The sequence below is a fragment of the Saccopteryx leptura genome, chromosome 3 (assembly GCF_036850995.1).
Source record: "Saccopteryx leptura isolate mSacLep1 chromosome 3, mSacLep1_pri_phased_curated, whole genome shotgun sequence".
In the NCBI taxonomy this organism is placed as follows: Eukaryota; Metazoa; Chordata; class Mammalia; order Chiroptera; family Emballonuridae; genus Saccopteryx; species Saccopteryx leptura.
Window position 1 is genome coordinate 172185156 of NC_089505.1, and position 14973 is coordinate 172200128.

Consider the following 14973-nt stretch of genomic DNA (forward strand, 5'->3'; position numbering starts at 1 on the left):
TGGAAATGAATGATAATGAGCATACATCAACTCAAAATTTATGGGACACAGCAAAAGCAGTACTGAGAGGGAAGTTCATAGCACTACAGGCACACTTTAAGAAGCTAAAAAAAAGCTCAAATAAACAACTTAACCCTACATCTAAAAGAACTAGAAAAAGAACAGCAAGTAAAGCCCAAATGTAGTAAAAGGAAGGAAATAATAAAGATCAGAGCAGAAATAAATGACATAGAGACTAAAGAAACAATACAGAGTATCAATGAAACTAGGAGCTGGTTCTTTGAAAAGGTAAACAAGGTGGATGAACCTTTAACTAGACTCACCAAGAAAAAAAAAGAGAGGATTCAAATAAATAAAATTAGAAATGAGAGTGGAGAAATAGCAACTGACACAACAGAAATACAAAATGCTATACAAAAACACTACAAAAAACTGTATGCCAAAAAATTAGACAACCTAGATGAAATGGACAAATTCCTTGAAACATACAATCTTCCAAAAATCAATCTGGAAGAATCAGAAAACCTAAACAGACCGAATACACCAAATGAGATCAAAACAGTTATCAAAAAACTCCCAACAAAGAAAAGTCCTGGACCAGATGGCTTCACAAGTGAATTCTACCAAATATTCAAAGAAGAACTAACTCCTATCTTTCTCAATCTACTTCAATAAATTCAAGAGGAAGGAAGACATCCAAGCTCCTTTTATGAGGCGAGCATAATTCTGATTCTAAAACCAGGCAAAGACAACACAAAGAAAACAAACTATAGGCCAATATCCCTGATGAATATACATGCTAAAATCCTCAACAAAATATTAGCAAACCGAATCCAACAATATATGGTAAAAATCACACACCATGATCAAGTGGGATGTATTCTGGGGAGGCAAGGCTGGTACAATATTCACAAACCAATCAATGTGATTCATCACATAAACAAAAGGAAGAAGAAAAACAACATGATAATTTCAATAGATGCAGAAAAAGCATTTGATAAAATCCAGCACCCATTCATGATCAAAACTCTCAACAAAGTGGGAATACAGGGAACATACCTCAACATAATAAAAGCCATCTATGACAAACCCACAGCCAACATTATACTCAATGGGCAAAAATGAAAAGAAATCCCCTTAAGATCAGGAACAAGGCAGTGGTGCCCTCTTTCACCACTCTTATCCAACATAGTCCTGGAAGTCCTAGCCACAGCAATCAGACAAGAAGAAGAAATAAAAGGCATTCAAGTTGGAAAAGAAGAAGTAAAGCTATCATTATTTGCAGATGATATGATATTGTATATAGAAAACCCTAAAGTCCCAGTCAAAAAACTATTGGACTTGATAAATGAATTCAGCAAAGTGGCAGGATATAAAATTAATACTCAGAAATCAGAGGCATTTTTATACATCAACAATGAACAGTCAGAAAGAGAAATTAAGGAAACAATCCCCTTCACTATTACAACCAAAAAAATAAAGTACCAAGGAGACTAAAGATTTGTACTCTGAAAATTATAAAACATTTATAAATGAAATCAGTGAAGATACAAACAAGTAGAAGCATATACCGTAATCATGGTTAGGAAGAATAAACATCACTAAAATGTCTATATTACCCAAAGAAATCTATAAATTCAATGCAATACCAATTAAAATACCCATGACATACTTTAAAGATATAGATCACATATTCCAAAAATTTATATGGAGCCAAAAGAGAACACGAATAGCCTCAGTAACCTTAAAAAAGAAGAATAAAGGGGGAGGTATCACACTTCCTGATATCAAGCTATACTACAAGGCCATTGTACTCAAAACAGCCTGGTACTGGCATAAGAACAGGCACATAAATCAGTGGAACAGAACAGAGAACCCAGAAATAAACCCACAGCTCTATGGACAACTGATATTTGACAAAGGATGTAAGGAACTACAATGGAGTAAAGACAGCCTCTTCAACAAATGGTGTTGGGAAAATTGGACAACAACCTGCAAAAAAATGAAACTAGACCACCAACTTACACCATTCACAAAAATAAACTCAAAATGGATAAAAGACTTAAATGTAAGCCGTGAAACCATAAGCATCTTAGAAGAAAACATAGGCAGTAAGCTCTCCGACATCTCTTGCAGCAATATATTTGCTGATTTATCTCCACGGGCATGTGAAATAAAAGACAGGATAAACAAATAGGACTATATCAAACTAAAAAGCTTTTGCACAGCCAAAGACAATAAGAACAGAATAAAAAGACAACTACACAATGGGAGAATATATTTGACAGTACGTCTGATAAGGGGTTAATAACCAAAATTTATAAAGAACTTCTAAATCTTAACACCAGAAAGACAAACAATCCAATCAAAAAATGGGCAAAAGAAATGAATAGACACTTCTCCAAAGAGGATATACAGATGGCCAATAGGCATATGAAAAAATGCTCAACATCACTAATCATTAGAGAAATGCAAATTAAAACCACAATGAGATATCATCTTACACCAGTCAGAATGGTGCTCATCAACAAAACAACACAGAATAAGTAAGTGCTGGCAAGGATGTGGAGAAAAGGGAACCCTCCTGCACTGCTGGTGGGAATGCAGACTGGTGCAGGCTCTATGGAAAACAGTATGGAGATTCCTCAAAAAATGGAAAATTGAACTGCCTTTTTACCCAGCTATCCCACTTTTAGGAATATACCCCAAGAACACCATGGAACTGTTCCAGAAAGAGAAATGCACCCCCATGTTTATGGCAGCATTGTTCACAATAGCAAAGATCTGGAAACAGCCCAAGTGTCCATCAGAGGACAGTGGATTAAAAAGCTTTGGTACATATATACTATGGAATACTACTCAGCCATAAGAAATGATGACATCGGATCACGTACAACATGGATGGACCTTGATAACATTATATGGAGTGAAATAAGTAAATCAGAAAAAACTAAGAACTATATGAACCCATAAATAGATGGGACATAAAAATGAGAGTCAGAGACATGGACAAGAATGTGATGGTAACAGGGGGTGGGGTGGAGGTGTGGGGAGGGGGCGAGGAAGGAGAGGGAGGGGGCATGAAGAAAACCAGATAGAAGGTGATGGAAGACAATTTGACTTTGGGTGAGGGGTATGCAGCATAATCAAATGTCAAAATAATCTGGAGATGTTTTCTCGGAACATATGTACCCTGATTTATCAATGTCACTGCATTAAAATTAATAAAAATAACATTAAAAATTTTTAAAAAGAAGACATTGCACCTCAGTCTCTGGGGTTAGAAGCAGTATTGAAGGCTCTTGGAATTCTCACCCCACATTTCTGTTTCCTCTGCTTGTCTGTGTAGCCTTCTTGACACTCTGTTGGTGGGCTTTCTCTGCTTATTCCAGATCTCCTGCATTTACATGGCACAATGCCAGTTATAAAGATGCTGACTTGACTCTGTAGTCCCAAATCCACATTCCTGAGATAAGTTAATTAATTTGACTTGGGTTTAGGATCTGTATCTGGTTCAGTTGATTATGGTTGGCCTTCCTGCACCTTGTATGGTGGTAGGGTAAAATTCCCAGAGAGAGACAGCAGTGGAGGGGAGTGTTGTCATCTTAAAGGTTGGGCAAACAGCTAGAAAGGTAACCACTACATGGGTTCAAAGGGAAACTGGGACTGTCACCTCCATTATCGAAACTACAATCTTATTTCCTCACCATGTTCAGTGTTCTTTTCACACAAAAATTTTAAGTAATTATTTGATTTTTCCCATGTAATCTGTTCTGGATGCAGGTAAAAAATATTTCCCTTCTATAAATATAACTTATACATAAACAATCAAATAATTTTTTAACACTCATGGGGGAAAATTAGTTCAAAGATACCTGCAAAGTTATCAGGTTGTTTTCCTTGTATTTATTTTAAAGCAATAGCTGATTTTCAGATACCAAAGGAAAATAGAATAGCTTAATTATATGGTAGGAGAACTTGTTTTGTGAGCTGTGTCATTCACCCAATACCAAAATTATGTCTTTATGGAAAACATAACACTCCTCATCAATTCTACATATTTCCAGCTACATAATCAACTAACATGGGGTTTAAAAAGAAAACGAGGCACTGTGGGCCTCTAGCAAGCCTCAGCTTTGCTAGTATGAAGTTTGGCCACACTTCTGACAAAGCTGGGGTAAAAGAAAATAATTCCCAAAGTTTGTTTAAAGAAGTATAATTCGCCTGGCATGTGGTGGCAAAGTGGATAAAGAGTCGACCTGGAATGCTGAGGTCACCAGTTCAAAACCCCGGGCTTGCCAGGTCAAGGCATATATGGGAGTTGATGCTTTCTGCTCCTCCCCGCCCCTCTCTCTAAAATGAATTAAAAATATATATATATTTTTTTCTCGATCTTATACTATTTGGAGGGTAAGCAAAGCTCACCCAGTACAAGAGATGCCTTACATTCCAGAGATGCTGAAACCTGTGGTACCAAAGAAAGGCTAAGGAAGGCGGCAGTGCCAAAGGAATGGCTGTCAGGCATGGCAGGCACCACGGTCCACCACCATGTACTGGAAGGTCAATTTCTGTGTCTCAAGCACCTGATACTGTAGATCCAAACTGTGTAAAGACAGCAGTAAAGGAACTTTGAGTTTTCAATTCATAAACTAATTCAAAACCTCAAAAGACAGTATCTAAAAGAGTAGGAATAAAAATATATAAACATATTTAATACATACACTAAAATAATCATTATATTTCCTTTCATTGCTAAAACCATGAAAGAGTATTCCTTTAGTAATCAAAGTAATAATTTTTAATCATGCACAAAGGTATTTTTGTTATTACATTCATAAGTAGAAACTATATTTCAAAAACAGTTAACAGACTTCAAAAGGCCTAGACTTAAAGAGAAAGTGAAATATATTTAAATACTATTACAGTTTCATTGTATGTTGCTGGCATACTTATCTCCATAGTTTATAAAGTAAAATAATTAACCTTTTAAAGTCAGCTCTGAAATAGATGCATTTTCATTAATCCATTCACTAGTTAGGTCTGTTCTTCTAAAACAGGAGAAAAGACAGACATAGGAGATATTTTTTAAAGATCAAACACAACATGTCAGCAGCAAATTAAATTGAAGTTAATGTTCTGAGTAGTCAAAGTACAGTCAGTTCACCAGCTAAGACTGAAAATTAGAACATAAATTTGAAAGCTTAAAAGAGACCTTCATAGAACATACTGTATGGCAATTTAAATATTAAAAACAGAACTCTCAAATTTATAATTTAAGAACATAATTTTGATCTATTAACAAAATATATTCAGAGACATCAAAGGCAAGTCATACCACCATCCAGTTATTCATAAGAACTGTGGAAATGTAACATTCATTTCTAAGTTCCCTTCTAATGGAAAACACAGAATGACATTATCTTCTGAAACATGGGAAGCACCAGTTTCAGATTTAGATAAAATGCTGAGTTACACAGTCAGTGTACTGATATATTTTTATTTGGGGAGATGGAGAAAATTCTCAAAATAGGCTCACAGCTTACAAGGAGGTAAGCCACAAGAGTTTTAGAGAGACACCACAAGACCAGCCCAGGTAAGGTGGCAGTTCTATCTCCTCAGTCAGTGCACACCAGAACACTAGGCTGTGACAGCACAGTGAACTCTTAGATAACTTACAGTACTTGACAGAGAAGAAGGAAGAGTTCACTTTGAAGTAAGTAACATAAATTGTATTTTAACTTAGTCTCATAATTAACTGTTGCATATTTAACTTACAGTCCCTTAATAAACATTTTCCTTCATGTCCTAATTAACAAATTTAACAATTTATAACTAATAAAAATCTGCAAATCTAATCTTGCAATAAATATTCTTGCAACATTATCTTAAAAACCTTAGTTCCAGTTGATATGGTACCAAACTTTAGTTTAATTTCAAGATTCACAGTACTGCCCAGAAATAGTCAGGTACTGAGGTTCCAGACAGGGGAGTGAATGCATTCCTGAGTTCTCACCGGGCAGCGCGCGGGGGAGCTCACAGACATAGGCTAGATGGCATCCCTGAACAGGCTGTCATACTTTTACTTCAAGCTGAGACCTCTTAAGTACAGGGGTGGGCAAAAGCAGGTTTACAGTTATGAGTACGCAACACATAGTTTATTCTTGTATGACTTATTTGCATTACAACTGTTAACCTACTTTGTCTACCCCTGTATTTGTGACATCTGTATGTACAAATACATATAGTATATATATATATACTGTTTGATGAAGGAATGACAGCAATATATGTGAACCATTTGTGCCAGGTTGCAGTTGGTTAATAATGTTCTTTCCATCTATCTAAGTCCGGACCAGCTATGCAGATAGGATGCCCATCCAGTGGAACGGGAAGCATTTTCTTCCTCACCTTTGGGGAGTTAAAAAAAAAAAAGTATTAATCTTCTCATACCATACTTTGATGTTATGAAACTTTCTGTTCTTTAAATTTCAGTATTTACTATCTTCCAATAATTCCAAAATAAAGTCTCCAGCACAACTAAGTACTATTGAAAATAAAACAGAAGCCTTTCATAACTTAGAACATGAAACCAATTTAATTTATGGTAAACCTCAAAACTAATCCAAAAACAAATGTTTTTTAATCACTTAAGAATCAGGCTTATTGAAGTATGACTTGCAGTAAAATTCAATCTTTTAGGTGTAGCACCTCCCCCAACAAGGTATAACGCACATCCACCACCTCAAAGTCCCCTGGGGCCAATTTTCAACTGCCCCCCCACAACTCCCCCTCCTCACAACCACTTATTTGTTTTCTGTTCTCATAGTGTACTTCTCAGAAATTCATATAAACAGAATCACATTGTATATAGTCTTCTGAATCCCAGTGCCTTCACTTGCAAACTGCATTCGAGAACCATCCACCAGCAGTTCATTTTTTACTGCTAAGTAGTATTCCTCCATGTGTCTGTACCAGTTTGCTTATTCCTCTACCACTGAAGGATAGCTGAGTTGTTTCCAGTTTCAGCAATTCAAAGTAAAACTGCCATAACACATTGTTCACAGGTTTTTAATTTTAAAAATTTGAGAATTCACATGATATAAATTCACCCTTTTAAAGTACATAATTCAGTGGCTTTTAATATGGTCATTAGATTTTTGTTTTTTGTGTATGCAGTCATCTTTTTCTTTTTTTTTTAATTTTCATTAATTTATTGTGTTAACATGGATTCAAGTATCCCCCTCACTCCCACTCCCGTGCCTCTCATTACACCCCCTTTGTCCCCCTTCCCTTAAACCCCTCCCTAATTCCCTCTGGGATTTGCTGTCCTGTTATCTGTATCTCTGTGTTATGTATATATATAGTTTCGCTAATTCCTTCACCTTCCCTGATCCCATCCCCTCCATCCCCCTTCCCTCTGACAGCTGTCCCTCTGCTCCCCATGACCCTCCCTCTGCTTCTATTCCATTCCTCAGTTCACCTTGTTCATCCAATTCCACATATAAGTGAGATCATATGATATTTGTCTTTCTCTGCCTGGATTATTTCACTTAGCATAATAATCTTCAGGTCCATCCATGCCATTGCAAAAGGTAAGATTTCCTTCTTTTTCACGGCTTCATAGTTTTCCATTGTGTATATGTATGATCGCTTATTAATCCACTCGTCCACTGATGGACATTTGGGCTGTTTCTAGATCTTCGCTATTGTAAATAATGCTGCCATAAACATGGGGGTGCATTTCTCTTTTTGAATCAGTGATTTTGTATTCTTAGGATATATTCCTAAAAGTGGATTGGCTGGGTCAAAAAGCAGTTCTATTTTTAATTTTTTGAACAAATGTCATACTGTTCTCCATGGTGGCTGCACAAGTCTGCATTCCCACCAGCAGAGCAGGAGCATTCCACACATTCGCCAGCATTTGTGTATCGATTTGTTAATAAGCGCCATTCTGGTAGGTGTGAGATGGTGAGGTGGTAGCTCATTGTGGCTTTAATTTGCATTTTTTTTCTTTTTCTTTCTTTTTTTTTTTTTTTACAGGGGCAGAGAGAGAGTCAGAGAGAGGGATAGACAGGGACAGACAGACAGGAACGAAGAGAGATGAGAAGCATCAATCATCAGTTTTTCTTTGCAAGACCTTAGTTGTTCATTGATTGCTTTCTCATATGTGCCTTGACTGTGGGGCTACAGCAGACCGAGTAACCCCTTGCTCAAGCCAGCGACCTTGGGTCCAAGCTGGTGAGCTTTTGCTCAAACCAGATGAGCCCACGCTCAAGCTGGCGACCTCAGGGTCTCGAACCTGGGTACTCTGCATCCCAGTCTGACGCTCTATCCACTGCGCCACCCCTTGGTCAGGCTACTTTACATTTCTGATCATTAGTGACACTGAAATATTTTTGATATTCCTATTGGCCATTTGTATGTTCTCTTTGGAGAACTGTCTATTCAGATTTTTTGCCCATTTTTAAATTGAATTGTTTACCTTACTGGTGTTGAGTTTTACAAGTTCTTTATAAATTTTGGTTACTAATCCCTTATCAGATATAATGGCGAATATGTTCTCCCATTGTGTAGGTTGTCTTTTTATTTTGTTAATGGTGTCTTTTGCTGTGCAAAAGACTTTTAGTTTGCTATAGTCCCATTTGTTTATCTTGTCCTTTATTTCACTTGACCATGGAGATAAATTGGCAAAAATATTGCTATGAGAGATATCGGAGAGTTTACTGACAGTTTTCTTCCAAGATGCCCATGGTTTTGTGATTTACATTTAAGTCTCTTACCCATTTTGAGTTTATTTTTGTGAGTGGTACAAGTTGGTGGTATAGTTTCATTTTTTTGCATGTGCCTGTCCAATTTTCCCATCACCATTTATTTATTAAAGAGACTGTCTTTACTCCATTGTATATTTTTACTTCCTTTGTCAAATATCAATTGACCATTAAAGCGTGGGTTTATTTCTGGGTTCTCTGTTTGTTCCACTGATCTGTATGCCTGTCTTTATGCCAGTATCAAGCTGTTTTGAGTACTATGGCCTTGTAGTATAACTTGATATCAGGAAGTGTGATACTTCCCACTTTATTCTTCATTTTCAAGATTGCTGAGGCTATTCTTGTTTTTTGGTTCCTTATAAATATTTGAAATATTTGTTCTATATCTTTGAAGTATGACATTGGTATTTTAATTGGTATTGCATTGAATCTATACATTGCTTTGGGTAATAAAGAATTTTAATGATGTTTATTCTTTCTATCCATAAACACGGTATAAACTTCCACTTGTTTGTATCTTCCTTGATTACTTTTTTCAATGTCTTATAATTTTCCGGGTACAAATCTTTTACCTCCTTGGTTAAATTTGCTCCTACGTACTTAATTTTATTTTTGTTGTTGAAATAGTGAAGGAGATTGCTTCCTTGATTTCTCTTTCTGACAGTTTATTGTTGGTGTATAAAAATGCCACTGATTTCTGACTATTAATTTTATACCCTGCCACCTTGCCAAATTTATTTATCACATCTAGTAGTGTTTTAACTGGGACTTTAGTGATTTCTATATACAGTATCCTGTCATCAGCAAGTGATGATAGTTTTCTTTTTCAATTTGGATCCCTTTTATTTCTTCGTCTCTGATTGCTGTGGCCTGGACTTCCATAACTATGTTGAATAACAGTGATGAAAGTGGGCACCCCTGCCTTGTTCCTGATCTTAAGGGGACTGCTCTTATTTTTGCACATTGAGTATGATGTTGGCTGTGGGTTTGTCATAGATGGTCTTTGTGATGTTGAGGTATTTCCCTGTCTTCTCAGTTTGCTGAGAGTTTTGATCATAAATGGGAGCGTGTTTTATCAAATGCTTTCTCTGCACTATTGATATAATCATGTGATTTTTATTCTTCCTTTTGTTTATGTGATGAATCACATTTATTGATTTATGAATGTTGTACCATCCTTGCCTCCCCAGAATGAATCCCACTTGATTGTGATTTTTTAAATGTGTTTCTAGATTCAGTTTACTAAAATATTGTTGAGAATTTTAGCATCTATGTTCATCAGGGATACTGGCCTATAGTATTCATTCTTTGTAGTGTCTTTACCTGGTTTTGAAATGAGGATAATGCTTGCCTCATATAAAGAGCTTGGAAGTCTTCTCTTGATTTTTTTGAAATAGCTTGAGTAGTATAGGTGTTAGCTCTTCTTTGAATGTTTGGTAAAATTCGCCTGTGAAGCCACCTGGTCCAGAACTTTTGTTTGATAGGAGTTTTGTGATAACTCCTATCAATTTCATTTGTTGTAATCATTCTGTTTAGGTTTCCTCTTCCTTCCAGATTGAGTTTTGGAAGACCGTATGTTTCTAGGAATCTATCCATTTCACCTAGGTTGTCCAATTTTTTGGCATATAGATCTTCATAGCATTTTCTTACAACACTTTGTATTCCTACACTGTCTGTTGTTACATCTCCACCTTCATTTCTAACTTTATTTATTTCATTCCTCTCCTTTTTTCTCTCTCTCTCTCTCTCTTTTTTTTTTTTTTTTTTTACAGAGACAGAGAGTCAGAGAGAGGGATAGATAGGGACAGACAGACAGGAATGGAGAGAGATGAGAAGCATCAATGATTAGTTTTTCATTGCAACACCTTAGTTGTTCATTGATTGCTTTCTCATATGTGTCTTGACCGTGGGCCTTCAGGAGACTGAGTAACCCCTTGCTTGAACCAATGACCCTGGGTCCAAGCTGGTGAGTTTTGCTCAAACCAGATGAGCCTGCACTCAAGCTGGCGACCTTGAGGTCTCGAACCTGGGTCCTCCACATCCCAGTCCGACACTCCATCCACTGCGCCACCACCTAGTCAGGCTCTCCCTTTCTCTTGATGAGTCTGGTTAAAGGTTTGTCAATCTTGCTTACCTTTTCAAAGAACAACCTCTGGGTTTCATTGATCTTGTGTATTGCTTTTTTTGTTTAGCCTCTATGTCATTTATTTCCGCTGCGATCTTTATTATTTCCTTCCTCTACTTTCTCTGGGCTTTATTTGTTGTTCTTTCTCCAGTTCTCTTAGATTTAGGGTTGTTTATTTGAGCTTTTTTTTTGCTTCTTAAGGTATGCCTGTAATGCTATGAACTTCCCTTTCAGGACTGCTTTTGCTGTGTCCCATAAATTTTGAGTTGTTGTATGTTCATTTTCATTTGAATCAAGGAAACTTTTTATTTCTTACTTGATCTTGTAAACCCATTCATTATTTAATAACATGCTATTTAGCCTGCAAGTGTTTGAATGTTTTTCAGTTTTTCTATTGTAGTTGATTTCTAGTTTCATGCCATTGTGATCAGAGTGCTTGATATGGTTTCAATATGCTTGATATGGTTTCAATCTTCATAAATTTATTATGACTGGTTTTGTGTCCTAAAATTGTGGTCTATCCTAGAGAATATACAATGAGCACTTAAAAAATATGTATATTCTGCTTTGCGATGAAAGGTTCTGAAGCTATCAATTATATTCAGTTGATCTACTGTGTCATTAAGGCCACTGTTTCTTTGTTAATTTCTGTATGGAGGCTCTATTAATTAATGTTTGTGGGGTATTGAAATCCCCTACTATTACAGTACTGCTGTCTATCTTGCCCTTTATATCCATCAAAATCTGCTTTATATATATATTTAGGTGCTACTATATTAGGCGCATAGATATTTACAGTGGTTATATCCTCCTGTTGCATTGCTCCATTTACCATTATGTAGTGACATTCTTTATCCCTTACTATATAATATTTCTTTTAAAGGTTATTTTGTCAGATATAAGTATTGCTACCTCAGCTCTTTTTTTTCATTTTCAATTGAATGAAAAACTTTTTTCCATCTCTTCACTTTCAGTCTATATGTATCTTTTGTTCTCAGGTGGGTCTCTTGCAGACAGCAGATATACAGGTCCTGTTTTCTTATCCATGCAGCTATCCTATGTCCTTTGATTGGAGCATCTAATCTATTTACATTTAAGGTTATTATTAATATGTACTTATTTACTGCCATTTTATTCTTTAAATCTACAATCTTCTTTTTCTTGATTTCTTTTTTTTTCCTGCTTTCTTTACAGCAGGCTGCTTAACATTTCTTACAGTACCAGTTTGGTTGTAATGAATTCCTTGAGGTATTTGTTTGTTTGTTTCTTTGTTTTCTGGAAAGCTTTATATTTCTCCAATTTTAAACAATAGCCTTGTTGAATAAAGCAATCTTATTTGTAGGTTCTTGTTTTGCATTCCTTTGAATATTTTTTGTCAATCCCTTCTGGCCTCAAGTGTTTCGGTTTAGAAGTCAAATGTTATCCTTACGGAGGCCCCTCTGTAGGTAATTAACTGCTTTTCTCTTGCAGCTTTTACATTCTTTCTTTGTCTCTTAACTTTTGCATTTTAATTATGATGTACCTTGGTGTAGGCCTCCTTGGGTTCCTCTTTAATGGGACTCTCTGTGCTTCTTGAACTTGTGTGACTTTTTCTTCATCAGTTTAGGGAAGTTTTCGCCTATAATTTCTTCAAACAGGTTCTCTATACCTTGTTCGTTTTCTTCTCCTTCAGAAACCCCTATGTTGCGGATGTTGTTTCTCTTCATGTTGTCTGAGTTCTCTTAGAGTTTCCTCAGTCTTTTTGCACCTCTTTTCATTTTGCTGCTCTACTTCTGCGCATATGTTTATCTTACCCTCTAAATCTTTGATTCGATCCTCTGCTTCATACAGTCTGCACCTGATTCCTTCTACTGCAGTGTTCATTTTTGATATTGTATTTGTCATTTCTCACTGGTTCTTTTTTATGATTTCAATGTCCTTTTTGATGCTTGCTATCTCTTTATTTAAGTGCTCATTATGTCTATCCATTGTTGCTCTAAGATCCTTGAGCATCCTAAAAATCATCGTTTTAAACTCTGCATCTGGTAGTTCCATTTCATTTAGCTCTTTTTCTGGGGATTTCTCTTATTGATTTACTTGTATCACATTTCTTTGCCCATTTTGTCTGTGTATTAGGTAGCGCTGTCTGACTTTGAAAATTTTGTGGGTCTTTATGAGAAGATAGGCTTGGTGGTACTGTTCTCCAGGCCACCTGTTTTCTTTGTTCTAGGAATGCTTCTTAAGGTTACTATTTTCCCTCTTATTGTATATGAGTATTGAATTTAGTTGGTCCTTTTGTGGGTACAGTTATTCCTTCAGGCTGGCTGGCCTGGCTCTACGGGTCAACCTTGATCATGTGTATTACATGCTGTGCAATGTCTGTCCTGTAGGGCGTATTTTTTCTCAAGTGTCTGGTGCCTGCTAGACCCCTCCTTTGGGCATGCTGCTTGTTAGTGCTGTCTGCCACCCACTATCAATAGTGTTATTTCTAGATCTTCTTGTGTTGGTGTCAGCTGTTATTTCTAACCCACTATGGGCTACCTGTCTGTGGATACTGCTCTCTTTGCTGTTTTTGTGTTTTCTGTGCCTGGGTAGTGTGGGAGGGACCAAACTATGTATAACTGTAAGGTGCCTCCTGCTTAGAGATGACAGCAGCTTTGTAAAAGCCCCAAGCTCCCTAATATTTGCCTCTACTTTTCATCTGCTCCACCTCCTCTTGCAGCTGCCTGTTCTTCCCACAGATTCTCCTGTAGTAAGACTCTAGTGTGGGCTCAGAGTGGCCTCACCCAACCAACCACTCTACAGGTTCCAAGCTTGGTGGATTAGAACAATTGAGGATGGGAATACAATGTTAGTGGGACCTCCTACATCAGGGGTCTCTTGGTCAGAAGCTAAGTATGAGGAATGTGGCCCCTACTCTAGAGCCTAATTCCTCAGTCATTGCTGGATACTCAAATTTTATTTCTTCCTAACAAGGTGAGCATCAGGTTCAGATCGAGTGTGGTCAACAGCCCCCTCTGCAGAAGTTCTTACAGCTGGAAAGAACCTGGTCTCAGGGAGGAATACTGAGAGTCCTCTCCTCAGGCTGACTGTTCCCCCCCCAGAAAGTGGCTAAGCCCCTCAACCAGCTCCAACAACAAACTCACAGGGACCCACACTTTAAATGTTGAAGCTCTAAGACTCTCTACCCTCCCCCTGTGGAACGTAGCCCAATAGGGCAAGATATCCAGCACCCAGACCAGCTGACTCTGAAGCTCCACCCTATCCAGTGCACATGAGCCACTGTGCTGGTGCTGATCACAGAGAGTGGAACTCGCCTCAGCTAGGCCAGGTGTGAAGAGCCCTTCCTTCGGATACCACTCTAGCAAAGGCTGTTAGGTCCTGAACCAATGTTCTCCACAGCTAGCCCCTGGATGTGCCAGCCCTGGGCCTCCCTGGCAGGAATTCGGTGCAGACCAGAGGTAGACACTGCTTGTGACTGGCGCTCAGCAACCTTCTTGGAGCTACAAGCAATCTAGAGTTTGTGGCTGCCTCTGATGGACTGAGGTGCTCATAGAATACCAAGCTACATACCTAGGCTAGCTTTTACCCACATGGGGCCTGGAGCAAGATCCACTTAAAATACCAAGGTTCCCTGAGTCCCGCCTCCTGTAGCCTCTGTCTTCTGGCTGCTTGTTGGGCTCGGCAACTTAAAAAACCTCTAGTAGAGTCTAGAGCCTGCAACAATTCAGGGATTAGAAAAGATGGTTGTGTTTCCACCCCCTCAAACACAGGTGTCAGTCTGTCCAGACTGTTTTCACAAACCTCAGGAGAATGTGGCCCCATGAATGCAGTGGGTGTGTCCCCAGAGATATGGTCTGCCTGCATTCTGGGCAGTTTCTACTGAGTCTCCCATGGGGCAGAATTACCAGTTTTAGACTCAGGAGTGCGTCAGGGAAAGCTTCAGCCTCAACACCAGAAAACTGAGTTGCTGTTGTGCCCCCTGCTTTCTGGCTTCTCAGAACTATCCTATCCCCATGACAGGGGCAAGAGAGACCCCCGAGGGTGGAGCGGTTGCCTTTCTCCAGGCTGTTGCCACCCAGAGGATTGATTTTTCCACCC

The 14973-nt window shown here is 37.9% G+C and overlaps 1 protein-coding gene across 4 annotated transcripts in view; it reads right to left on the reverse strand.

Annotated features, from left to right (window-relative positions):
* Positions 1 to 4370: 4370 nt before the first annotated feature.
* The window catches only part of GCC2 (GRIP and coiled-coil domain containing 2), a 109794-nt gene continuing 99191 nt past the window's right edge, over positions 4371 to 14973 (reverse strand). Inside the window, exon 23 of one of the 4 annotated variants that reach the window (XM_066376869.1) lies at positions 4371 to 6408. In XM_066376869.1, coding sequence (XP_066232966.1) covers positions 6338 to 6408 — 71 coding nt within the window. In that variant the 3' untranslated portion in view covers positions 4371 to 6337. Of the gene's footprint in view, positions 6409 to 7631; positions 8021 to 14973 lie in introns of those variants that run through there. The other 3 variants (XM_066376867.1, XM_066376866.1, XM_066376870.1) reach the window with 3 other exon arrangements.